At 37.4% G+C, this 26,950-nt stretch overlaps 1 protein-coding gene across 2 annotated transcripts in view; it reads left to right on the top strand.

The window, feature by feature from the left end:
- Positions 1–24,994, top strand: part of PDE1A (phosphodiesterase 1A, calmodulin-dependent) — a 421,413-nt gene extending 396,419 nt beyond the window's left edge. The window contains exons 15-16 of one of the 2 annotated variants that reach the window (XM_012000052.1): positions 17,159–17,272; positions 21,974–24,994. In XM_012000052.1, the coding sequence (XP_011855442.1) occupies positions 17,159–17,229 (71 nt within the window). In that variant the 3' untranslated portion in view covers positions 17,230–17,272; positions 21,974–24,994. The remainder of the gene's footprint in view (positions 1–17,158; positions 17,273–21,973) is intronic. The other variant, XM_012000056.1, reaches the window with a different exon arrangement.
- Positions 24,995–26,950: the final 1,956 nt, after the last annotated feature.

Genomic DNA, 26,950 nt, shown 5'->3' with positions numbered 1-26,950 from the left:
ACCCTCCTATGGTGAGGTCACCTTTTGGTGAGTATTCATATGGAACACAAATATTTTTGCATTTTTTGCCCACTCAGAGAGGTCTATACATATTAACTCTTCCCCAAATTTCTGTACTATCAATATTCCAATTATGTTCCTTCCAAGTCCTTGACCATTCAGCCAAACCACTGGACCAGGTATTCTCATCCTCTGTCAACTGATTGTGGGGAACTCCCCATGAAGGCATAGTACAAACTGGGAGAGAGGAGGCAATGTAGAAGGAGTGAGGACTATGGGCATTTGGGCTGCTTCATGTAACTTACCATTGTGCCTTCAGGACCTGCTTCAGCCCAATCATGTGTATACCAGTACCATCTGATGATAGAATACTGCTGTGTCTCCCCAACTATATGGCTTAATGGGCCAAATAACACCCAGTTAATGGTAGGCAGTTCAGGTCACATGGTAATTTGCTGGTCCAAGGCCAAGCATTCAGCTTTTACTAAGGCCTAGTAGCAGGTCAAGAGATATCTCTCAAAAGGAGAGTAGTTATCTACAGATGATGCCAGGCCTCATTCCAGAATCCTAAAGATCTCTATTGTGATTCACCCGTAGGGCCCTGCCAAAGGCTCCAAACAGCATACCTATCTGCCACTGATACAGCAAGGACCATTGGAGCTCTTGGGTCACATGGCCCAAGTGGCAGAGTAGCTTGCATAGCAGCCTGGACCTGTTGCAAAGTCTTTTCCTATTCTGTGCCCCACTCATAACTAGCAGGGTTTTGTGTTACCCAGTAAATGGGCTAGGGTAACACACCCAAATATGTTGCCTTTATAATCCAAATAGGTCCACTAGGCATTGTGCTTCTTTCTCAGTTGTAGGAGGGGCCAGATGCCAACAACTCATCGTTTACTTTAGATGGGCTATCTTTACAGGCCCTACATCATGGGACCCTTAGAAATTTCATGGAGATAGAAGGCCTTGAAGTTTAGTTGGATTTATTTCCAGGCCCCTGACAATGCACATGTCTTGCCAATAAATCCATAGTGGTTGTTACTTCTTGCTCACTACGTCCAATTAACATAATGCCATCAATGAAGTGAACAGGGTGATATCTTGTGGAAGGGAAAAGCAATCAATATCCCTGTAAAACAGATTATGACATAAGGCTGAAGAGTTGGTATACCCCTGAGGTAGGAAGGCAAAGGTGTATTGCTGGCCTTGCCAGTGAATCAAACTGCTTCTGATGGGCCTTATGGACAGGTATGGAGAAAAAGCATTTACCAGAACAATAGCTGCATAACAGGCACCAGATGCGTTAATGTGTTCAAGGATGAAACTACATTGGATATAGCAGTTGCAGTTAGAGTCACCACTTGGTTAAGCTTACAATAAGTCATTGCCATTCTCCAGGATCCACCTGTCTTCTGTACAAGCCAAATAGGAGAGTTGAATGGGAATATGGTGAAAATCACCACCTCTGCATCTTTCAAGTCCTTGATGGTTGCACTAGTCTCTGAAAACCATTCAAGAATGCTACCTTATTTTCTATTTACTATTGTCTTAGGTACAGGCAGTTCTAATAGCTTCCATTTGGCCTTCCCTATCATAATAATCCTCACCCCCTAGTTAAGGAACCAATGTGGGGATTCTGCCTGCTGCTAAGTGTGTCTATTCCAATAATGCATTTTGAACTGGGGAAATAACTACATTATGGGTTTGGGGACCACTGGACCTGAGCTAAAGCTGCATTAATCACCTGACTCCCCTAAACCTCTACTACAACTGGAGGGCCACAGTGACATTTTCAGTCTCTTGGAATCAATGTCAGTTCAGAGCCAGTGGCCAGTCATCCCCGAAAAGTCTGATTATTTTCCTTTCCCTGATACAAGGCCAGAGGTCCCTTTGGGGAAGTATAGGAGAAAGACTAACAGTATAAATTTTATGTAGTGCACCAGGGCCTTTCCTCAACGGGATCTGGTCTCCCCTTCACTTAAAGGGCTCTGGGTCTATAAACTGGCTCAAGTCTAGAAATTGATTGAGGGGCAGTGATTCCCTGTTGTCATGATTCGAGTTAGAATTTTGTTCACTTGACCCAGAAATTTTGTGCTTCTACAGTTCAAGAAAGAGCACAGTAAGCTTCCCATCCGTTTTACTTCTAGGAACATCATGATTAATTAGTCAGTGCTGGAGGTCTACACAAGTCAGATTATTCTGATTGTTGCTTTGCCTCAGCTGTTAATTCCAGTAACTACGCCCACCTTGCCTTTGCCATTTGAGAGCCATCACTTGGTCCCTGCCACCCAATGATCCAATTATTCCCATTGCATTTGTTTTCTAATTGAGTGATTGTAGTTCCCACCGTAAGTTCTGGAATGCAGAGAAAAGCAGTCACAGAAATCTTTAAGGATGCTGGTGCTCCCCTCACAAATTTATTTCTTAAAATATTAGTGAAAGGTATATCTTCTGGACCCTTCCAGTGTGGGTGAGTAGGTTTTATGTGACAAGTTCACTGTAGCATTCCAATTTCCTTAAGCCTTTTAATTCCCTCCTCTAAATGAGACCAAGGTAGATCAGGCCTCCCCAGCTCACTCATGGTGTGGGCTATTTTTTTATCCATGTTTCAACCAGTCAACCAAATAAACTTATAGTACCTTTTTTCACTCCTTGAGCTGCAATATTAAATGCAGAATATACGCTTAGGGGGCTCATATCAATAAATTTGGCCTCATCTTTTATGTTTCTCCCACCACAATCCCACATCCTTAATGTCCATTCCCACGCAGGCTTCCTGGATGTCTGCCAGTATCAATTAGAACACTCAAGTAGTTCTTTTGGAGTATAGTGCACCTCCTTGTGGGTCATACTCTGAACCTCGCCTCTGGGATTTGAGTCTATTTATAGGTTTAGAAGCAAAGAGGGGTGGTGGGGGTGGGTCTTGAGGAGAACCAGCATTGTCTTGCAGGGGAGACCATTACTGTTTTTTCTGGCAATGCAGTTAATCTCAGAGAGGGGTGGAAAGGAGATACCACTGTGGGTGGGGGTGCTGCTGCCTCTGGGGGTGGAGAGGACACTCACCCTGGCAAAAATTACTCATCAGAATTTAGGAGCTCAATGCCCCAAGCTCCCCAAGGTCATCCCTCATATCCCCACCCCCATTTAGATAATTCCATTTTTTTTTTTCCAACTAACGTCCTCACTTTAACAGTAGACAACAGTAGAGGCCGAGAGTTCACCTTTCTTTGTAATTCAGCCAATGGCATGCTGAAGGCTTGTGTTTGATTTTCAGCAGTTTAAGTCCTATGGCTACAGAAGAGGAGATTCTCCTTCAGGACACACTTAGAAAGTTTTAGGGTATGTATGTGCATCTGGAGCTGGGAATTGGAATCCTCGATCTCATCTTTTTCTTTCCTCACTTCGTCCAGTGATATTAAGAGCACCCAACTAACTTCATTATCATTCACTGGTTTCCCACAAGAGTTTGAAGGTATGCATAGAGTCACTAAACTTACCTCCTGAAAGTGGTGAATTAGGAGCATCAAGTGCATTTATTTTGTGTATCTCTATAAACAGTTCACGCCAAAGACTATTTAGGTTTAATCAGATTATAGAGTTAGTTCCAGAAATCCCAAAACCCATTAATGAAATTCATTTTTAAAATACTGTTTCTCTAGAACCATTCCTGGCATCAGTGTCTGTATTAGTCAGGGTTCTCCAGGAGGACAGAACCAATAGGATATATATATGAAAGGGAATTTATTAGGGGAAATTGGCTCACATTGTCATAAAGGCAAAGTCTCACCACTGTAGGCTGTGTGCAAGATGAAGAAACAGTTGGTAGCATGGCTTTGAGGGAAGCTGGTAGTGTGACCACTGAGTCTGAAAGCCTCAAAATCAAGGAGGCCAAGAATGCAGCCCCAGTCTGAAGCCAATGGCCTTAGAGTGTCCCAGGAGGCAGCTACTGCAAGTCTCAGAGTTTAAGGGCCAAAGAACCTGGAGTCTGGTATCCAAGGACAAAGGATAAAAAGGTGTCCTACTCAAGAAGAGAAAGAGAGAGAGAGGTCAAAAGAGAAAGCTGAGCAAGACGAACATCCCTCTTCTCCTGCCTGCATTGCTCTACCCACATCCCTAACTGATTGGATGGTGCCTGCCCACATCGAGGGTGGCCCAGTTCACTGACTTATGGTTCAATCTCTTCTGGACATACCCTCACAGCCATGCCCCAAATCAATATTTCACCAACCCTCGATCGAGTCAAATTGACACTTAAAATTAATCATCACACTAAGAAAAGCCAAAAACATAAGAGGCAGTACATTACACCCAGGGAGGGAGCACAATATATGGTTAGGATCTAGGACTCCAGAACTAGACCATCTTGTTCAATTCTGGTTCCTTACTTTTTAGTTATGTAATCTTGGACAATTTGTTTAATCTTTTTTGTGTTTCAGTTTGCTCATTTATAAAGTAAGGATCACAAAAATAGTCTCTGTCTCAAGAGCTGTTAGGAGGATTAAATGAGTCAATATATATAAAGTGTTTAGAACTTAGCATTTTCTACAATAATTCTTTTTTTTTTTTTTTTAATTTGAGACAGGGTTTCGCTGTGTCACCCAGCCTGAAGTGCAATGGCATAATCATAGCTCACTGCAGCCTCAAACTCCTGAGCTCAAGACATCCTCCTGCCTCAGTCTCCTGAATAGCTAGGACTGCAGACACACAGCCATGCCTAGCTAAATTTTTACTTTTGTAGAGATGTGGTCTCACTGTACTCCACAGGCTGGTCTTGAACTCCTGGACTCAAGCAATCCTCTCTCCTCAGCCTCCCAAAGGGCTTGGATTATAGGCATGAGCCAATGCACTCAGCCTACATTAATTCTTATTATCCTGGGCTCACATATGCTCCTTGAGACTGAATGGATAGGCTTCCTTAAAGAAGTGTACTACAGAAAAATATTGCTTGCTCATGACGATTTTGATATATGTAAGATTATGCTTAACTCATGACAAAACATGCAACGGCGCAGTCCATCAATCAACCGAGTGAACTGCTGTATGACGAATTACCTTGATAGGTGATTTTTATCACCTTTCCATTCTTAATTAACCTATCAAGATAGTCTATAAAGTTTATCCCCAAATATCTTTAAATCCATCCAGTTTTCTGTACAAGTAAATCAAGCAATGGAATTAGCTTGTTCTGACTGGCTACTAGAGCTGCTCACTCTATATAGTTATAAATGAACCATCTTTATCTAAATACTTTCCATTAAGGCTTCTGCCACTTCATATATCTGTCACAGAACCCTTTGGGGGAAAAAAGGATTCTAAAAAAGAATGTTCTGTAAACCTAAATTTTCTTTAAAAAGGGCACTTTAATTAATCCAGTGAACTTGGTTTATGACAATTCAATTCTTTCCTGAAGGGATTTTTACCATTTAAATTTTTATCTCTTAAAAGTATGCCTAGATTTAGACTGTATACATCCCAAACTCTTCAGCTTCCCTAATTTTACTTCTTCTAGGACTGTTATTTATAGTTTGGCTAATATAATTTTCTCTTGTTAGTGATAGGAATCTAGGAAATTCCCAGTAATCATGCAAAAAATGTGTAACTAAATTATTTGATCTCTGTCATATGTATCTAATTTCTGTATTGTGTTCTTTCTCCAAAGAAAAAGATTATACAAAGTGAAAAGGAAAGGAAAAGTGATCTAAAGGATCTCTTCAGGTAGGATTCAGTATGTCTTCACGGGAAGATGGTGAAAACCTACAAGAATCTGATGCTCAACGTTTATTACAGTGTCATCTTCAAAACACAACCAAGGCCCATTCTTTAGCAAGATAACTGGGTAGTGAGTGATCTTGGAAGCCATGCACTAATTTTGATTCATGTCAGGAAATTTTTGTAGAGTCAGCAATAGAAATTCAGTCTAAGTTAATATCAACTCAAAGATATTAACTCATCACTCTGGACGTGGGATTCATTTAGAAGACTCCTGTGTTCCCACATTACCCTTCGATCTGAGATGAGGCTTCTATAAAATATGAAGGCATGTCTGTTGATTCAGAGAAACTCAGAAACATCAGTAAGAAACAAAAACTTCATCAAATAAAGGCAGTACAACAACAGTAAGAGAATAGTTTCGATGTTATTTTGATGTAGAGATAATAAAATACCCACAACTTATTTTAGATAAGTTTGCCTCCATCAGGACAGTTAACTTGTTACATGAGTCTTTAGAGATTAGAGATTCTACAACTCTGACTGAAAGTTGTAGATCAGTAAAGTACTTTGTGACTGAAAGTTGTAGATCAGTAAAGTACTTTGTGACTAATTGCTTAAAGTGCTTTTTATTTTAAAGCATGAATTTACAAGTTTACTTCAATAGGAGCAACTTGCATATACACCCAAGGGAGACAATTTCTTCCACTACTACATTCACAAACTGTAAGTAGATGAAGCTAGCTCTCTCCACATATCCCGTCAAATAATCCCCCATCATAGCCAGCCAAAGTTAGGTATCGACATGTATATAGCAGAGAAAGAAATAACATGGAAAGACTTTTGTAAGAACCCAAGAGCCTTTCTCGCCCCAGGTTAAATGATAGCTGAATATGTGGAACTGATTTCTATCTTGGCTGATTCTTAGGCCCAATCGACATAGCTACTACCAACTCTCTAAAGCCTTTTAGAGTTAAGATTAGGTGGCTTCAAGCTAAAAGATGAGATGAAAAACTTTATTTCTGGGGACATTTGGTAGCTCCAGTTCAACTCAGTTTACAAATTTGTTAAATATTGTTTACAAAATACCATCAGGGATATCTTTAGACTCCTAGAATTTTGGATTATGCATACCACCAGCCTCTGATGACTTGTTCTTCCATAATAGATATTTACATGGTGAATATTATTTAGGTTGGTAAAGACTGCAAGTGGATTTAGTCTCCATGAAAAAATGAAGAGAAAAAAATCAAAGGAAACTTACTTTCCTGACTCTTCTCTCACCCTCCCCAGAAGGAAACTCACACAAAAAAGTGCCCTCTCCATTGAAAAGTTTGTTGATTATAAACACTAAAATTGGGTCTTAGAGTCTATAGAAACTTGTGATATTTGCAGTCTCTAGGTTAGAAACAGTTCATAGCTCTTGTTACATTTGAATATGCAAAGTGTGCACAATTTGAGATCTTTAAGATCTACAATGGATGCTTAGCCATGGTGTTGCAGGATGGAAAGTCACAATTCATCAAAATAGGCCTGGCGCGGTGGCTCACACCTATAATCCCAGCACTTTGGAAGGCCAAGGCAGGCAGATCACCTGAGGTCAGGAGTTTGAGACCAGCCTGGCCAACATGGTGAAACCCTGTCTCTCCTAAAAATACAAAAATTAGCCAGATATGGTGGCTTGTGCCTGTAATCCCAGCTACTGGGAAAGCTGAGCCGGGAGAATCGCTTGAACCCAGGAGCTGGAGGTTGCAGTGAGCCGAGATTGCACCATTGCACTCCAGCCTGGGTGACAGAGCAAGACTCCGTCTCAAAAAAATTAAAAAATTAAAAAAAAAATAATAAAATAAATTCATCAAAACAAAAATGATAACAGGGTTTGTGCTCCTCTACATCTTTTGATTTTTTAAGCATAGATACTTCAGTTATATATTTATCCTGGATTTTAAATAAAATAACTTCTCATTATTCTTGGAGTCCCAATGTCTATTATTTCTCCTTTATGGTATTAGCAGCCCTTTATTTGAAATCCCCACGGGTATAGGACTTGTGCAGGCCTTGCTACTAGATTCTTTTTAGCTTATCTTCTAGCTGGGTTTATCGCAGATAATAGTAGTAAAAAGAGAATCTTATTTCTTACAAGTGCTGCTCACACTTCTTACTACCACACTACCCAGCCACCCCTGAAGAACTGAATTTCAAATCCTAGCAGCTTGTCAGAGAAGGAAGATGAAAAATGTCATGTTTACTCCACGTTTCCCAACTGGAAACTTCACTGCTGTACTTTTCCAGATGACTAAGAATGCTACTGCCCTTTCCAATCAGTAGTACTTTCCCCTTTGAGTCAAGGCCTTAGCACCGTGTTACCAAACTCTTCAACTTAGTAATAAAATTCATAGCTCTGGGGTTGAAAGCCCAGCTCTGTCACTTAGATGGTGTATGACTTTGGGTAAAAAAAAAATGTTGAAAGGATAAGATGATAAAATATGTGAAGCACTATGCACAGTGCTTGGTACATGGTAAGCATTTTCTGAGATGTTTACTATTGTTTTTACTGTTGCTACTAATATTGTTCTTAATAATTATAAACTTAAGTTATTCCTCCTTACTAAGTTATGTTCTTATGCAATTTCCTGTACAGATAATTTAGGATTAAATAATTTGAGGTATAGTAACACTTTATGCTAAAATACATATAGACAGATTATTGATATGGTTGTTGAGGCCTCACAATCATGGCAAAGTCATGGCTTACACGGCGGCAGGCAAGAGAGCTTGTGCAGGGGAGCTCCCATTTATAAAACCATCAGATCTCATGAGACTTATTCACCACCACGAGAACAGCATGGGAGAAACTGCAACCATGATTCAATTATCTTCACCTGGTCCCGCCCTTGACACGTGGGGATGATGATGATGATGATGATTATTATTATTATTCTTGAGACGGAGTTTCTCTCTTTTTGCCTAGGCTGGAGTGCAATGGCGTGATCTCAGCTCACTGGCAACATCTGCCTCCCGAGTTCAAGCAATTCTCCTGCCTGAGAATTGATCCCTGAGTAGCTGGGATTACAGGCATGTGCCACCATGCCCAGCTAATTTTCTGTATTTTTAGTAGAGATGGGTTTCTCCATGTTGGTTAGGCTGGTCTCGAACTCCTGGCCTCAGGTGATCCACCCACCTCAGCCTCCCAAAGTGCTGGGATTACAGGTGTGAGCCATTGCACCCGGCTGACACATGGGGATTATTATAGTTCAAGGTGAGATATAGGTGGGGACACAGCCAAACCATATCAATTTCCTAGAGCCATTCATGATAAAGATGAATGGTACATGCTTATCCTACATGTATATATCTAGTCCATACTTAGTCAGATAGAATTTAAAATATAAATGTGGTTGTGTATTGCATCATTTTAAGGTTACTGCATAAAGAGCCAGAATTTTCCAGCTGGACATGGTGGCTCATGCCTGTAATCCCAACACTTTTGGAGGCTGAGGTGAGCAGATTGCTTGAGTCCAGGAGTTCAAGACCAGCCTGGGCAATATGACGAAACCCCATCTCCACAAAAAGTATAAAACAGTACCTGGGCATGGTGGCATGCTTGTGTGGTTCCAGCTACTTGGGAGTCTAGTGTTGGGAGGATCACCTGAGCCCAGGAGGTGGAGGCTGCAGTGAGCCATGATAGCACTACTGCACTCTAGCCTGGGTGACCAGAGTGAGACTCTGTCTAAAAACAAACAAACAAACAAACAAAAAACCAGAATTTAAAATTTGACATATTTTTTATATTCATGTTTGGGCCCATTTAAAAAAAAAAAGAGCTCAGAACAATGAAAAATTACAGGTGAGTGATTTCGGATAAGTGGTAAAATTACATAATACGAATGCCTTATTTTTTTTTCTGACATTTTTAAAGCTGAGCAACTTGCAAAATAATTTGTCAGTAATGGTATTATGTTATAAAATTCCACATTGAAAATAGAACCTTCAATTAATTTTTTAACTTGTAAATTGATAATGGTAACAAACCAGAAAATTTAAGAATTGATTTTTAAATGATTTCTGTAGTAATCTGTTCTCACACTGCTAATAAAGACGTACTTGAGACTGGGTAATTTATAAAAGAAAGAGGTTTAATGGACTTACAGCTCCACATGGCTGAGGAAGCATCACAATCACCGCGGAAGGCAAAGGAGAAGCAGAGACGCGGCTTACATGGCGGCAGGCGAGAGAGGCAAGAAGCACGGGAACTCCCGTTTATTAAACCATCAGATCTCGCGTGACTTATTCACTACCATGAGAACAGCGTGGGGAAACTGCCCCCATGATTCAATTATCTTCACCTGGCCCTGCCCTTGACACGTGGGGATTATTAAGTTCAAGGTGAGATATGGGTGAGGACACAGCCAAACCATATCAGCTTCCTAGAGCCTTTCAAGATAAAGATGAATGATACATGTTTATTTGACAGGTGTATATCTAGTGTGCATGTATAGGAGAGAGAGAATTAATGGTTTATGTTTAGAACAATGCACCTCAGGATTTTTTGTTTTTGTTTTTACATGATTGTTATCATCAAAACAAATTCAATCATATTCAGCATTCTCCATTCAGGCACAGAAATGGATTTATGTATTGACATTTTTACTAAAAGCAATTGAGATTTGTTTTTTGTTGTTGTTGTTATTGTTTGTTTGTTTTCTTCATCCAGCTTTACAAAGAAAACTCAATCAACCAGAACAGTTTATTCAGAGTACTTAAAGGAAAGCCAAAATGTTTGCATCATTTTACAAGTTATTTTTTCCAAGTTCTAGCTTTTGAAACTCACTTAGGTCGATAGTTAAAATCAATATTCTATAGTTAATTTGTCCTATTTATAAAGATAAAGAATATGTGAATTTTTGGCACATCTCTCACACTCAAGTACAGCCATCACCCTAATAGTGTACATTGTACCCTTTATGTAATTTCTCATCCCTTACCTGCCCCTGAATCTCCTACCCTTCAGTATCTCCAACATCAGACTCAATTTTCATACCATTTTTCATCCTAATTGAGAAATTAGAGTAGCCCCATGTTGCCTTCCACATCAGCTTGCCTCTAAGAGCCAAATCTGAGCATTTCCATGGCTGATTCCTGCCACTCTTTACAAGAGATAAAGTGTGATTTGAATGGTCTTAACTTCACCACTCCAGAGCTGCTCTCCCCATTGCCACCACCATCTTCTCTACCTTCAGTTAATGCCCATACATTCTTATAATCTCCCTGCTCTCAGACCCTGCTTTCTTTTAAGAAGATCTGCAATTCAGTCACAAAGTTCCCTTCTAGGAATAATAACATTTTAATAGGTATCTGAGCCTTCCTCTAAAAGAATGACACTCTGATGGAGAAATAATTGCTTTAACCAGTGGGTAGGAGCTCACAGTAGTTTTCTCAACTGGGCTTCATTCCTTTCCTGGTGTATATCATTTTTCTTTTCAACCTCCTGCCTTTGCTCAGACTCCACTATACATCCTCATCCCTTCACTAAGAGCATACTCCTACCTGTGTGCCAATAAAACATATACAACCTTTAGACCCAATTTTAGACAACTCTTTCAAGGAGCCAATTCAACTACCTCCTATATTGTTAAACTCTTTCAGTGTAACTTAAGCACTAAGATTTCTGGCTATTTGATAAGGTATTAGCTGCCCCAAGTGGAGTATAATTTCACTGATTTGCAGATGAATATACATATAAAATTTTCATTTTCCATAGATCACCTGTGAAACTCTCTACATATCAAGATGCCTAGCACATATGCATTGGGTGTAAGTCTAAAGCTTGCTAAAGTAAATTGCTGTATTTTCCTCAAAATCAGATGTTTTTGTTTTTCTTTAGTGAACCAATACATAATTTACCTATTTCTTGAGTTATATCTTATGTAACACTTTAAGGTATTACTTTCTCTAATTTTACAGGATTGGAGCTAGCGTATTTGGGAATTAAGTGGAATTTTGTTTTCACAGTCTTCTTTTTCTTCTGCCTGTTGTGCGGTCCTCTCTTATCTTACTGTTGCCTTCATGCATACTGCAAAGTAAAAGAACACATACAACTGCTTCTTCTCCAAATGCATTAAAATTAAGAGGAAAAAAATAGGGAAAGTATTTCCCCTGGTATTAAAACAGATTTCCTTTTCCCAGCATGTAAGGCAAACTACATAATATGGGTGCCAGAACACCAATTAAAATCAGAATATCTGATTTATCCTACATTACATTTCTCCAATGACTGTAACTTTAATCTTTGATCACCAATTTATTCTAGTTATCTGCAACATAAACTATATAAATGGTCTAAAAGTAAAACTGAAGCAACTTAGAGACGTGTCTGCTTAAGGAAATACTGTTAGCAAAGATAATAGTCTTCTCATGAAGAAATAAGAATGCAGTGTTACTCAGAGCTAGTATTTCTGTTGAAAAGACTGCACAAACCAAATCTGTGGTAAGTATATTTCAAACACCATTTACTATTGCTGTTAAATTGAAAAAATTAACCAGGGCATTGCTCTGAGGAATAGCTTGTGATTCTGTCTCCCAAATTCACCTAGGCTATGGTGCCTTGGAAGAGTCAGTTACCCCTCTAATCATGACTTTCTCATCCCTAAAATGAAAATCATAACAATGATTTTCCTACTCACATGCAGGGATTGTTGGGCTAGGTAAGTCAAAAATAGGGAGTGCAAAATAAGCTATTAAATCATTTTTTTAATATCTACATGAGAAATGATCTTTTAATTACGGATTTGAGGTATTAGAAAAATACAAAAAGAACAACAAATTTATTTCTGTGATAGGAAAATTACTACTGAGAACAAAACTAATTTTTTAAAAGAGTAAATTTAAAGTCTATTTAAAGAAAAATATTAGGTAAGTGAGAGGATAGGTGGCATATGAATATGGCAGAAATGGTGAGGGTAGGTTACTCATGATTGTAACTTGGGAAACAGTCAAACTAGAGGCCAATATCCTGGTTGTCCTTTTTCAGAGGCATCCAGCCGCTTGCTGGCTTTAAGACTTTGGGCAGATAGCTTTCAAGCAATGTCTCAGCTTCCACTGGGTAATTTATAAAAGAAATTAACCTTACTTTATACGGTTTAACCTTACTTTATACGGTTGCTGTGAGGGAGGCCAGGTGTGGTGGCTCACACATGTAATTCCAGCACTTTGGGAGGCCAAGGCAGGTGGATCACCTGAAGGTCAGGAGTTCAAGGCCAGCTTGGCCAACACGTGAAACTCGTCTCCAAGAAAAATACAAAAAAACAAAAGCAAAAAACAAAATTAGCTGAGCATGGTGGCGGATACCTATAGTCCCAGCTACTTGGGAGGCTGAAGCAGGAGAATTGCTTGAACCCAGGAGACTGAGGTTGCAGTGGGCTGAGATCACGCCATTGCACTCCAGTCTGGACAACAACAGCAAAATTTCGTCTCTAATAATAATAATAATAATAATAATAATAATAAATTTGCAGAGAGGATTCAGGGAAGTGAGGTGAGTGAAGCACTTAGAATAGTGTCTGCCACCTAGTAGGTATTCACAAAGTATTGATTATTATTGTCATATTTTCAATTGTATAATAATTTATCCTAACAGGTTATTTCTCAGATAGTGAGACCGTGACTGGAGAACAAAAGTCTCTAATATCCACTTGATAGTGTGTTTGTTGTAATTCCCTGCAAGTGTTATTTACAGCACCAGGAGTCTAACACATTATGATTCTAATATGGGAAAAGCGAGCTCAAATTGCAATCTAAAAGCCTAGATTAGCTAAATTTAGAGGATTTCTGTTGGTTTTGGTAAGTGTCTCTCCTATAACAACTATCCCCTCGCTGCTTCTTGAAGAATTGAGACTCTATTTACAAAGCAAATTCATAGTATTTCTTATCATTTTACAAATTACTTTTGTTAGACTTGAACTTTTGAAACTGGTTGAGATGAACACCTAAAACTCTTTGAAATGAACAGAATTATTGATGTTCCTTTACTTTCACTCTTTTTCCTGGCTGACAAACAAGTTTATATGCAATTTCTTTGAGCAGGCCACTAGCATTCATTCCTAATAAGCAGCTTTCTATATATATGACCTTGCAAACCCTTTCAGTAAAATGAAATTCAGAGGTCACATTACTGGTCTTCTTGAAGTATCAGTGAATTAAAAGCCAACCGTTTTGACTTCAGGTTATCTATTTATAATCTGCATTGTAGAAAGTCAACTCATTATTCTGGGCCTATTTCTTGCCTGAAAAATGAAGTTAGACTAGATCAAGTTTTAATGCAGGGTTATATAGGGAGGGTCAGAATACTTAGAGAGGGATTTCTTTTTACTACTCTTTAACTGAAATTCATCATTTCCTTCATTTGTAGGAAAGAATATACATCAACATTTATGGTATTTTTGTCATCAATAGAACTATATATCTATTTATTTATTATATACTTATTATACACTTACATTTAGTGTATCAACCTTGAAGTATCATTTGATATCATTATTTCAAAACATATAGTAGACTTTCAATTAGATCTTTTAATTTAAAGCATTAATAAAGAAGCATATATAATACTATAGCACATCACTAGGTTTACATAAATATGTTGATAACTGTATTTTGAGTAGAATTCATAGTAATCATATATATTTTATTTCATTTACAAATTTTACTTTGAAAAGCTGGCCATAGGTCTCACCAGACTACAAGAGGGGCCTATGATTCAAAACCGTTTGGAGCCTTGGTATATGGATGGTTCTCAAAGCCTTTATATGGTACACTCTTGGGCCATAAAGGTCATCTTAGGTGATATTTAATGGATTGAAAATGCAAATTATTTCCTCTTTATGGGAGAATGATATGTCAGAATAATATGACTTCCTTTTTTATGACGTACTAAGGGTCACTAACAAGTATTATTGCCCAAGTTAATTGTAAAGGCTTCTACAACTAAAGATTTATCAACTAGAAGTAATGTAATTTGGATTTGCTGAGGACTCTACTATCTGGCTGTCATGAAATTCCTTAGCAATTGTGTGTCTATCCCTGAAAAGAGCCGGAATTTTAGTTTTCAAGGAAGACCCTTCTTCAGTGCTACAAAACTCTTATCGTGAGTTCATCATAGTTTTTAATTGTTGCTAATCACATGTGCAGAATTATTATTTGGCATAATATGTGTATCATTTGGGGATTTGTTATTTTTTATAATTGCTGCCTTGTTACCATTTGATTACTTTCTTCATTTTTCTTTTACTCGTTTATTACTGCTGATTTCTTTATCCACTAGAAATAAGATAAATACTTTGGTGGTGGATGGCCTTAGTGTCCTTTATCCATTATAAAAAGTTCTCTAAAAAATTTTGAGAACCAGTGAATTAGTTGATTACTTTTATTCCTTTCTCGTAATTCAGTCTGTTCTTTTTACTATGTTCTGTTCTATTCTAGACTGTTTTGTTCTGTTCTAATCTAGTCTTAAGTAACAGAACATTAAATCCGAAGTTTAAGCCAAGACTCTAACATGATAAATGTCAGAAAAAAACCTGATTTTTGAGACAAGAATTTCAAAGAAGATTCATAACTCAGTAATAAGATGCATAAAACCCTTTCCCAATTCAAACAAATGAAAGGGTCAGGTTATTGAGCTCGAAAAAAAAAGATTTATGAAGAGGATTTCTTTAAAAACTTATCTGCTATTGGGAAAAGTGTAGAAATGCTTCCTTCTTCACCTCAAATCAAGGGAGGAGAACTTCACCAAGACCCTTGGGGAGATTGAAGTTAAGAAGATATTGGGAATGGAATCTAGTTCCTACCTGAGAGATCTAAAGAGTTAAGTGTTGGCAGGTGAGCCAAAAGAGAGATGGCTGTGTAGGTTTCAGCTTTTCTTCCAGTCATTCATGGAAACAAATGCCTCAAGAGTGTGTCATGTGAACCAAATGTACCCACCCACATTTGGAAGGGTGATGGGACCTCAGCAGACAGAAGCTGGAAATGTACCAACAAATTTCCAGGAGCTGTGGACATTGTAAAGAAGCCAGAGATTCATGGGTCTTACCAACCTGGTAAAAAGCCATGGTCCTTGGCAAGAAGTCTGTTAAGAGCCCATGAGTGTACTTCTTATAAGAAAATAAAGGCAGCTGTAAATGCCTGCCAGGTCTAGTGAGTGCAAAGCCATCTTACAACACTGCTGCTCCTCTTAGCCTTCTTCTCTCCCCTGCTCAGGAGTCCAAAGTAGCCAGTGGAGAGAGAGCAAAGAAGAAATGAGAGAAACATCAACCATACACACCCCACCCCGCTCCACACACATGCACCATTTTTGGGTTCTGTAACAAACCCAAGGTGGGAAAGGAGTCTTATCTTTGTTTGATGATGTGTATTATATGAGACCAGACCTTCTATTGTCTGATTTGAGACTTTGGCAACTTAATGTGATCACAGGATGTTTTTAGTTCTCTAAGAATTATCAGGAAAGTAATGAGACTACCTGACATTTTGATCTTGGCTGAGAAGATAAGTCCCCACCCTGCATATTTTCAAGACAAAATTGCTTTGTAATAGCACCTGATAAATTCTGTATGTCCACTAGTTGCATAACCTCAACAAAAATCTACTGCAACTGAGTTGATACAATCCTACACTACATGTTAAAGGAATTATAACAAAGTTAATTGGTGCAAAGTTTAATTGTTAGAATATCTACTCAAACTTCAGACAGAAAGAACTTTCCATTGTATATGACTATTTCCTGAACTATGAAGATATTTCAAGTAACTGACTCAAAAATTAATTTCTGTTTATTTTGTTTACTTTGTTACTTATGTAATAAGACTCTTTTATCTAAACATTTTGCTTTATACTTCTATTTTCATAGATTCTCTACAACCTCTCCAGATATGTTGAAAGATTTTTCCATGCTAATATTTTATTTTTCTTCAAAGTTTATATGGAAACTGAGTGATTCCAAGATTAGTTTGTCTTGACAGATTGTATCTTAAACACTACTATCCTTTCATACTCATTTTAAAAAATTCATGGCAACTAAGCAATGTGTGGTAAAAGACATTGATCATTAGAAGGTTTAGTTAAAGGAATTTGTTCCAATTAAAAAATATTCAGAAACAAACATGATTTTTTACATGAGATTTAATAGATGTTTAAACATGTTTCATCTATTTTATTTCTGTATTCTCAGACTAAATCACAGCTTGAGAAAGTTATGTAACCAACAGAAGACAGCTTGTTATGCTATGTAGATCCACAGGCTGAAAGGAAAGTGTTTGGTATCTTTGAAAACATGTGCCACAAAATCCATTGTAAAATTCAGTCTTCAACATTTTACAAAATTCTTCAGTCTCCTAATCTTATTAGTTTTTTCCAAAGCTTTATTTTGTTTTGTTTTGGTTTTGTTTCCTTATGTTTTTAGGTGAACCTGATCTTCATAAGAACTCAGAAGACCTAGTAAATGCTGAAGAAAAACATGAGACACATTCATAGGCCTGAAACACCTTAAAGACTTCTGTCATTTTAAACATGAGAGGTAATTTTATTTTATAGACAAGAAACTTAACTTCTAAAATAAATGGTTTGCAGAATACCATTAGAGATGAAATTATCTTATTTAAATGCCTTCTTAGATTTTTTAAAAAATCTCTATTAATCCTTTGAGACAAAATCTTAACAGGTAAACTTTAAATATTTACCTTTTCAAAGAGTTTTTAATTTGTTAATCAACAAAAATTATATTTACTGGGACTGAAATTTTCATTCTTTAAAAATAATTTTAAAAATGGCTGGGCGTGGTGACTCACACTTGTGATCCCAGCACTTTTCGAGGCCAAGGCAGGCGAACCACAAGGTCAGGAGTTTGAGACCAGCCTGGCCAACATAGTGAAATCTTGTCTCTACTAAAAATACAAAAAAATTAGCTAGGTGTGGTGGCAGGCACCTGTAATCCCAGCTACTTGGGAGACTGAGGCAGGAGAATCGCTTGAACCTGGGAGACAGAGGTTGCAGTGAACTGAGATCAGGCCACTATACTCCAGCCAGGGTGACGGTGCAAGACTCCATCTCAAAATAATAATAATAAATAAGTTCATGGGAATGTTTAATCCTCATTGCTTTTTCCATGTCTTGTAGGAAATATAAATGTTTTAGACTGATTTCTTGTTTTATTATATGTAAAAATATTTTCATATCCAGTAATTAAAACAAAGCAAGTACATATTATAAAGCAAATATCATATTCATTAAAATCTGTGAACATGTGCATTTATGGTTCTCTTTTTAAAAATTAGGCTTCTAGGGCTTGTTTTCAGTCTATCAAATTATTAACTCTGGGAGTGATGCCTTGAAAATTTGAATTTTTGATAAGTCAGTCTGTTGATATTTCTGTCCACTAAAATTGAGAACTCATTTGTCTTGAACCGATGGCAGAGATATGGGCAGTTAGATAGGAGGGATGTGTATTTACAATGGAGATGTCTTAATATCTACTAAAAATAAGAAGAAGTAAAGAACAAAATCCAAGTGTTGTAACACATCCTGTTGTTGGGGTCGTGGGTTGGGGCAAGAGAAAATGCTGAGGGTACCATTCCAAACCTTAGAGATTTTGCTATTAGTTCCACAGCTGTTACTTTAGATGTGAAAGTGCTAAAACGTGATTCGCTTTTAAAATAATTTCTTCCTCAATATTCTTGAGTTACAAAGACAGTTAGTTGTAAAACTGTCTTTTATTCATAAGAATAGTTTCATTAATAGCAACAATAAAGTGTCAGGCACTGTGGTGAACATCTTGTATATATTATCTCACTGAATCTTCTCAACAATTCCAGAGTTAGTGAGTGTGATCCCTATTTTGTATATAAAGCTTGGACAGAAATCAAGTTCAAAGTGACTATTCAGCAAAGAAAACCCCTCTCTATCTTTAACAAATATTTTTTTTATATGCTACATCAGTTCCTCCCCCTACTGTCTATCCAGACTATAAATTTATTACCTCGAGAGCCCATGATCATTTTAGAAGACTCCTTATGTCCTCATGATACACAGTGAAGCCCCGGAGGTATATTTTAGGGAAAACTAATTCAGCGGAATATTTATAGATGTTTTAAGTCACAAAGGGTTTTGTTGGCAAATGTGTATCTTTATAAAACCAAGTAAAACAAAATTAAGAATTTTTCCTACAGGTCATATTCAAGCCAGTATACATCACATAGCATCAAAACAAAACTTTAGGATCAGCATTTCCTAGACATTTATGATAACGGATCTTAAATATTTATGAAAATTTTCCAAAAATTGTGTGTAGATAACAGGTTACCAATACATTTGTAAAAATAACTGTTCATTGTATGAAAATACCTAAGGCAATTTATATGCATACATATGTATATCTATATATGTGTGTATATATATATAAATGTATATCTGTAAGTGAGAGTCTGGCATTTCATCAGAAAAGGTTTTGATGAGATTCAGTTAGCAGTTAATGAAGTATCTTTTTGCATTTTTCTTTTTCCTTCTTTTTTTTTTTTTTTTTTTTTTTGGAGACCGAGTCTCGCTCTGTTGCCCAGGCTGGAGTGCAGTTGCGCGATCTCAGCTCACTGCAACCTCTGCCTCCCAGGTTCAAGCAATTCTCCTGCCTCAGTCCCGCAAGAAGCTGGGACTACAGGTACACACCGCCACTCCTGGCTCATTTTTTTGTACTTTAGTAGAGACGGGGTTTCGCTGTGTTGCCCAGGCTGGTCTCAAACTCCTGAGCTCAGGCAATCTGCCTGCCTCGGCCTCCCAAAGTGCTAGGATTACAGGCGTGAGCATGAGCCACTGCACCCGGCCCCTTTTTACATTTTTCAACTAAAAAACCCCCAAAGCTAGAACAGTTTGAGGCCTCCTCAAACTAAATATAATATTTAAGCCCGAGTAGACGATTTGGCAATTTTTTTTTCTGTCAAGGCCAATTAAATTATTTAGCTTCCTTCTCAGTTTGAGAAAGCCCTGCCTTTGGTGCACAGTCTTCCAGGAAATGTGGTCTTCAGTAGCACCTTATAAATTTTGTATGTTCACTAATTATGTAACCTCAATAGAATTCTGCTGCAACTGAGTTGATACAGTCCTACAATATATGTTAAAGGAATTATCTCAAAGTCAATTGGTACAAAGTTTAATTGTTGGAATATCTTTACTCAAACTTCAGACAGAAATTCACATAGCTTCAAAAACAAATAGGTCTTTTAAATGAGGGAGATGGGCAAGGTCTAAAAACAACAGGAGTGGTGACAATTGGCAACTGTGACTCAGGCATGGTGTCTGGGAGACAGCAGGCAGTGATCAGTCCTGGAAACAGAGAGGACACAGCACCCCCAATCTGAAGGCTACAGTCAGCCACTCTCTGGCTCTGACAGATTTTTACTCTGAAAGAGCAAGGGCCCAGTGTTGCCAGCTGTTTCTAGTGGTTAAGAAAGATTCTTAATGTAAACTCTTCCAATTTTTCCTGTTGGCTCAAAGTTTTTTGAAATGCTTTGTGGACAAGAAAAAATATGTCTGAGGGTCAGAATTGGCTTGCAGGGTTTCTGTTGCAAATTTAGCACACCTTCTTTGTGACTGATAGCTAATTCTTTGCTGGCTGCCATCACAGAAAGTATAGATGTTATAGCAGCCTGGCCATGTCTCTGAAAGCCATTGCCTGCTTTGCTCTCAATGTGTAGGTGCCACTGTGAGGCACTTTCCCAGAAAATATTGAGCTCTAATTAAATCTGTGCCGTGTTGAGATTTCATAAATCAATGTGCAACACTACACTTAGGACAAGAAAAAAGCCCTTGAAATCTACTTTTCACATTGTTGTAAAATTTTGCCATCATTTCTAAGAGATGTTTTGTTTTGCTTAAATTTTTCTTTTATGTTTTTGTTTATTAAAGGAAATAAAATAGAATGGTTGGATGTATAATCCCAGGCTGCTTTGTTATTTAAAAAGCTAATGGCATATCATTTATCACATGATCTTTCTTGAAAGATATGTCAGGAAATTCTGGCATTTCAAAAGCAAGCCACTGTCAGACCTGTTATGCACTGGGAGGATAGCGTTCCCTATCGTGACCATTGCCTACTCTTTAACGTTGTGTGCTATACAATAAGAGATCAAAAATTGATGATTTGTGGGCTGTATTTAGTCAGTAGACTTGCCTGGGCTTTCACACTGATTTAAAATATCTTTTGGAATGTCTTTAGGCAGGGCTTATGTTCTTTAGTTGACTATGGTCCCTGTGAGTCTAGTTGTTTTACACTCACACTGGCCCACTTAACTCATTTACACTGCCTGCCAGGCCCATATGCCTATCTGATCTAGAGAACCAGTTTTTGCTGGAATTGAACACACACATATACAAACACACGCACACACACCCAGAGCAGAAATAGGAAGAGAAATTCCAACTGATATAAAACCACTCTCTATTAGAAAGATAGTAGATAAAGAAAGCAGGCCGGGCACGGTGGCTCATGCCTGTAATCCCAGCACTTTGGGAGGCCAAGGCGGGCAGATCACAAGGTCAGGAGATTGGGACCATCCTGGCTAACATGGTGAAATCCTGTCTCTACTGAAAATACAAAAAATTAGCCGGGCGTGGTGTCAGGTGCCTGTAGTCTCAGCTGCTTGGGAAGCTGAGGCAGGAGAGTATCATGAACCAGGGAGGCAGAGCTTGCAGTGAGCTGAGATGGCGCTACTGCACTCCAGCCTGGGCGACAGACCCAGACTCTGTCTCACAAAAAAAAGAAAAAAAAAAAAAGAAATCCCTTATTTTTGACAAGGTATATAAAGTGCAATGTGAATTGCCACACAGTAATTGATACCTGTGTGTGACTAAGTGATGACCTTCAGTTTCTATGTTTTCTTTTCTTTTATTTATTTATTTTTAAATTCACAAATAAAAATGGTGTGAACATGTTTTTTTGAAATTGTGGAATGGCTAAATCAAGCTGATTAACATATGATTAACATATGTGATTAACATTACTTCACATGCTCATCTGTTTTTGTGGGGAGAACATTTAAAATCTCTCTTAGCAGCAGTTTTCAAGAATATGATGCATTGGTTTTTAACTACGGTAACCATGTTTTACAGTAGACCTCTTGAACTGATTCCTCCTATCTAACTGAAATTGTGTACTCTTTGACGAGCATGTGCCCAACCACTCCCCACTCTTCCTTCTCTGATCTACATTTTCATTTGGATTTTATTTCAGGACAATGAAAACAGCATGAAAACATCCTGAATTCTCAACTTTCCACAAAGCTATAGCTCCTCTTTCAACGTAGAATTGGATTGGGCCATTTTAATTGACTCCTATACAAGGAATTAAGAAGAACATAAATTTTGAGCTAGCAACTCTGGTCAAATAAATACACTCAAGTTTTTATCAGAGTTTTTGGCCAGTGCTTGTGCCATTTTTTTCCCTCCACAATTTGGCCTTCTTCAATCAAGCCAGAAGAATTTTTGAAACAAAAGTCAGTCAGTTTTTAATTTTTCTTGCTTTTACTCTGTCATAATGACTGTGCAATGCATGTGCAGAAGATGAGATATTTCAAAATTTACTTCCTTGCACTGTCTTACTCAGAGTGCTATAACTATAAATTTTTCAAGGTCTTAAATAAAACAACATTATGGAAAAACAACATTATGGAAAAAAATTTTTTTGCTGTGCTGGGGAATAGACTATTTAGATTGTCCTTCTTATTTTAAATGCATGGGAACGGAATGACAGGCGGGATGCTGAGGAGCTGGTTGAAGCATCAGAGCAATGCTACAATCCAACAGTGGAGCATTAGATCCCCAGCTAGGTGGCCTGATGAACACTGCGTTTGTAAACTCTCATACTGGGAAATGGCAGCGAAACCTTCCTCTGAACCCGTGTACAAGCCTGCGTCCAGCCCCATGGTTTCAAAGCACGAATGCATTACCTCCATGGGTGTGGTTACAAGTAAGTCACATGCTATCTACAGTTCATGATAACAAGACCACCAGCCATTGGTGGAGACAGACACTAGAATGGAAAATGAAATTTGCCAGTGGGATGTTTATCCCATCAGGATGTAACAAAATATTTTACCAGCCAAGAGATAAGAGACAAGAATGTGTGTGTGTGTGTGTGTGTGTGTGTTCAAAAATGTCTATGAAAATGAAAACCCACACTTTTCTGTACAGATAACATTATTTGACATGACTTTTATATTTTACTACACAGAAACAAACTGCAGCCCTCAGAGGCCCTGCTTCCTTGTCATGTTTTGCCTGAGCATGTGCAAACCCTTTCCTTTGCTCAAAGCTGAAAAACTACCTTCATGTGTTGTTATCTGACAAGAAAAGTCAAGCACAATTAGATGTTGTAACTTTTCACTGTACAAGCATTGCAATGATTGTGAGCTTCAGTGAATTTATCTTTGTGAAAGGTAAAAATTGGCTGGAAAGAATCAAGAGTAGCCATCAGTTAAATCATGCGAAGGAGGATCCATCCATCCTAACGAGTTTTCTGCTGCACCTGCTTCCTTCCTGGGTTCCACTATGTTAAGCAATATTTTAGAAAAGGGTACAATCGGAAGCTTTTAAGCCTAAGTGGTGAGATTTTATAACTCACAACTTAGATCTCTTTTAATGTGTAAGCCATATTCTATATGCATAGTTAGTATGCATCATTGTAATTTAAGATATATTTGGATGTAGGCTGTATAAAATGCTTTTAATTGTTCTGTGAATAGATCCTTGGCTTTAGTGTCACCTGAATCTTGTGCAAAACACAGCTAAATAATTGAACTGTATCATAAACATTACAATGTAATTGATATTTTAAATGTAAGCAGTAAGATTGATCTATAATAATGTGCTGGGAAAAACATTTATAGATATGTACATCATGGTTACTTTTTGTCCTTTCAAATGGACTTTTTGTTTCTATTTATGGAGAGACTGTAACTACTGCTTTTAATGTCTTTTTAAAGCAAACTATTTACCAGCTAGAAAATATTGTGCATTTAAAATAGAATCTATCTGGGGAGTGTAATTACTGTTGTTCCTATTTGAGCCAGTTGTCTGTCAGTAAAGCTATAGAATCTCTCGAAGAAGTAAACAGAAATACTACTTCTTAAATGTCATAGGAGGCATATCCACTTTGTTTCTATCAATATTTAAGATCTATAAGACCTTATTACTAAAAAGTAGAGGAATATAAAGAATTCATCAATTTCTGTATATGGGCTTTAACCTAATTTCCCAGGTTATGCGACTTATAAAGCACTGTGACCAAACTTCCAGAGAGAGTGCAAAAAAAAAAAAAAAAAAAAAAAAAAAAAAAAAAAAGTTTTACTCCTTCAGAAGAATTGTCATGCTGCTGCTGTACTTATTTTCCTAATCTCTCTCTTTCTATCTGCTACACTCCCTCCTTCTCTTTTTTATCCTTTTAAGCTTTTATATTTCTTCCTTTGTTTTCCTCTCTGTAAGACAGCTACTACTTAGCACTAATTAGTAGAAAGTCAGAGTGGAGGTTATCTGTGCCTGTCCTTTCTGCAAACATTACTGTTGAGCCCATCTGAAGAGAGGGATTGATAGGTTAGGCTGCTGCGCCTTGAATGTACTGCTTTGCATTTTTAACCTCAGCTTCCCAACACATATATCTTGGAGTTTATATGCCTTTTCATTTAACCGAAACCTCTTTTATTTAATTTTTAACATGACAACCTACAATTCTTGTGTTTTTATTATGCTGTATTTTTCTGTATTTCTTATTACATGTGATTGCTAAATAAATCATGTTTGACGGAAAACTTTGTGAAACATTTGGCGTTTTATGTAATTCAATTTAGTGGGGCATTGAAAAGTTGGAGAAATTGGGGGAAACCCAAAGGAGACCAACTTAAAAATTGATAGGAGTTTTGTAAGAAAGTGCTTTTTGCTCCATTAAAGAAATACTGATTGAATCACTTATTACTATACCTATTATTCATAAGCTCCTGGCTGGAAGCATGGTGCATATATGAATATGGAAACCTTTCCTCTAGAAATTTCAAGTCGTATAAAGGAGATAATCTACACAGACTATAATTTATACATAATAACTAAAATGCCGCATAAAAATGTAACGAGTTGCAAATAAAATGCACCTATGTATATTTGAGGAGGTAAAAAACTGCTTCTGTCTTCAGAGCTTTCAAGACTAAGTGGTGCATCAGTTGGCATTTAACAAATAAAAACAAAAGTTTATAAACATTGCCTATTTTCCATGTGTGCCCTCCATGTAAATGCTTAACAATATTATCTCAAATCTTCACAATAATACAGTAAAGTAGTGTTGGTATGAACAAAGGAAACCAAGTCTCAGAGAAAAAGCTTTGTCCGAGGCCATACAGGTCTCCATTGGCAGACTCCACACTGGATTTGGTTCTATGTTTCTCCAGCACCTTGTTTTCTTTCTACAACATCCACATGGGGCTGGGCAGAAGCAGAGCAGAAGGTAAAGCTCTGTGAAGAAGAGCAATGTGAATACGGCAACACCAGAGAAGAATAAAGAAGCAAAGAGTGTTGAGTCAAGGTGAAGACCCAGTGAGTCTCAATTAATTGAAATAAGAGTAACTGGCATGATATGTGTGAAACCTTAGGCTGTGTCTCTATGAAGCCAATGAATTCCAGAACAAGATGTAAAAACTTAACTGGTCATCAAATATGTGACACTTAGCTGAATTTTTTACTTTAAGTATGATTACATGATACATTTCCACCTAATATCAAAAGTTTTCAAAGGCTATATTTTAAATATAAAAGTCTGTATTTATATTTAGAAATATAATTTAGATATAAAACACATATTTCCTTTGGAAGCTACAATATATTAAGCCTTCTGTCCTCTGTTTATATGTTTTTCTAAATACAGCAAAGCTTATCTACCATTTAGTACAAGTCCTAGACAATAAAGACAATGTATATTTTAGAGTCAAAAAAGCAAACACCTAATAATGTCCTGCATTATTACATTATTCTTTTAACTTCTTTGGAGGTAATTGTAAATATTTAAGATACATTTTCTATATATGAGCCAACATTATGTTTAAAGCTCTAGTTGGGGCTTTTTATCCCTTAATGACATTAATTAATTTCTACGTAATTTGCTTAATATGTGCAAAGGTTGGAGAGTTTCCTTTGCATCTCAGTTGATATATTTTATCTCTGACAATTAAAGAGTATAATTATGTAGTTTTCATTTATTGTAGTGATACTAGTGCATTATATTATTTTCTTACATTATCTCTTTTACTTCCTACAACTACTCTGTAAGACATTAGTATTCCTTATTATAGGTAAGGAAATGTGGCAGAGGAAGGTAAAATAATTTGTGTAAGGTCAAGCAGCTAGTAAGTAGAGGAACCCAGATTTGAAGTCTAAGGGAGTCTGACTCAAAACCGCTAGGCTAGGTTGCCTCTGGCCACTGAAGTAGGATCTGTCATGTTTTTTCTACTTACGATATTCATTACCTTCCTTTTTTACTCTTTGTTCCGTTTTGCAGGCTCTTGTCCCTGAAAACTACCACTTTGAGAAGGCAGAATTTTCAGTGACCAACAGCAGGATTGTGTGTGCTTTGGTGACCAATTTAACCATGTATTACTGTAGACAAGCTGTCTTTTATTTTTGTGGATGGGAGAAGCCGTATTCCATGCTTAATATATAACTGTAAAATGTCCTTTTCAAAAGTAACCACCGGTCCTCACTGTAGATTCTTGTTGCTTAAAATAGGGTCCACACCTGTGAACTTCTTAAAAATAATCTCAGGTTTCTCTTAAACTGGAATTGGCATTTTACAAAGGTAACTACGCAGTTTCTATACAAATCACGGTTCTAGATAGTCATTACATACTATGGAGATAATTCTAAGTACCTACTAGCCACTTAAATACAAGGTTGTTTTTCTTCACAGTAGAGGTTTTTAATAAGTGGCTTTGACTCCTATACCCTTCCTCAGGTCTGTCAGCAAACATTATGGAACAAAGGCCAAAGGTTCAGGCTCTTGTGTCATTTAATGAGGTGTATATATCTGTATTGATGAAATGTAGTTCCTTACATGAATAATTAGAGGAGGACTTGGAAGAAAGACATTAAATGTGTGAGCATGACCATATGGCTTTTAGAGCAAAAAAATCTTTGAAAGCAAAATTATTAATAAGAGGCATTAACATAGTTG

The sequence above is a fragment of the Mandrillus leucophaeus genome, unplaced genomic scaffold (genome assembly GCF_000951045.1).
Source record: "Mandrillus leucophaeus isolate KB7577 unplaced genomic scaffold, Mleu.le_1.0 Scaffold614, whole genome shotgun sequence".
NCBI lineage: Eukaryota > Metazoa > Chordata > Mammalia > Primates > Cercopithecidae > Mandrillus > Mandrillus leucophaeus.
Note: the sequence above shows the minus strand (reverse complement) of the source record. Positions and strands in the feature narration are given on the sequence as shown.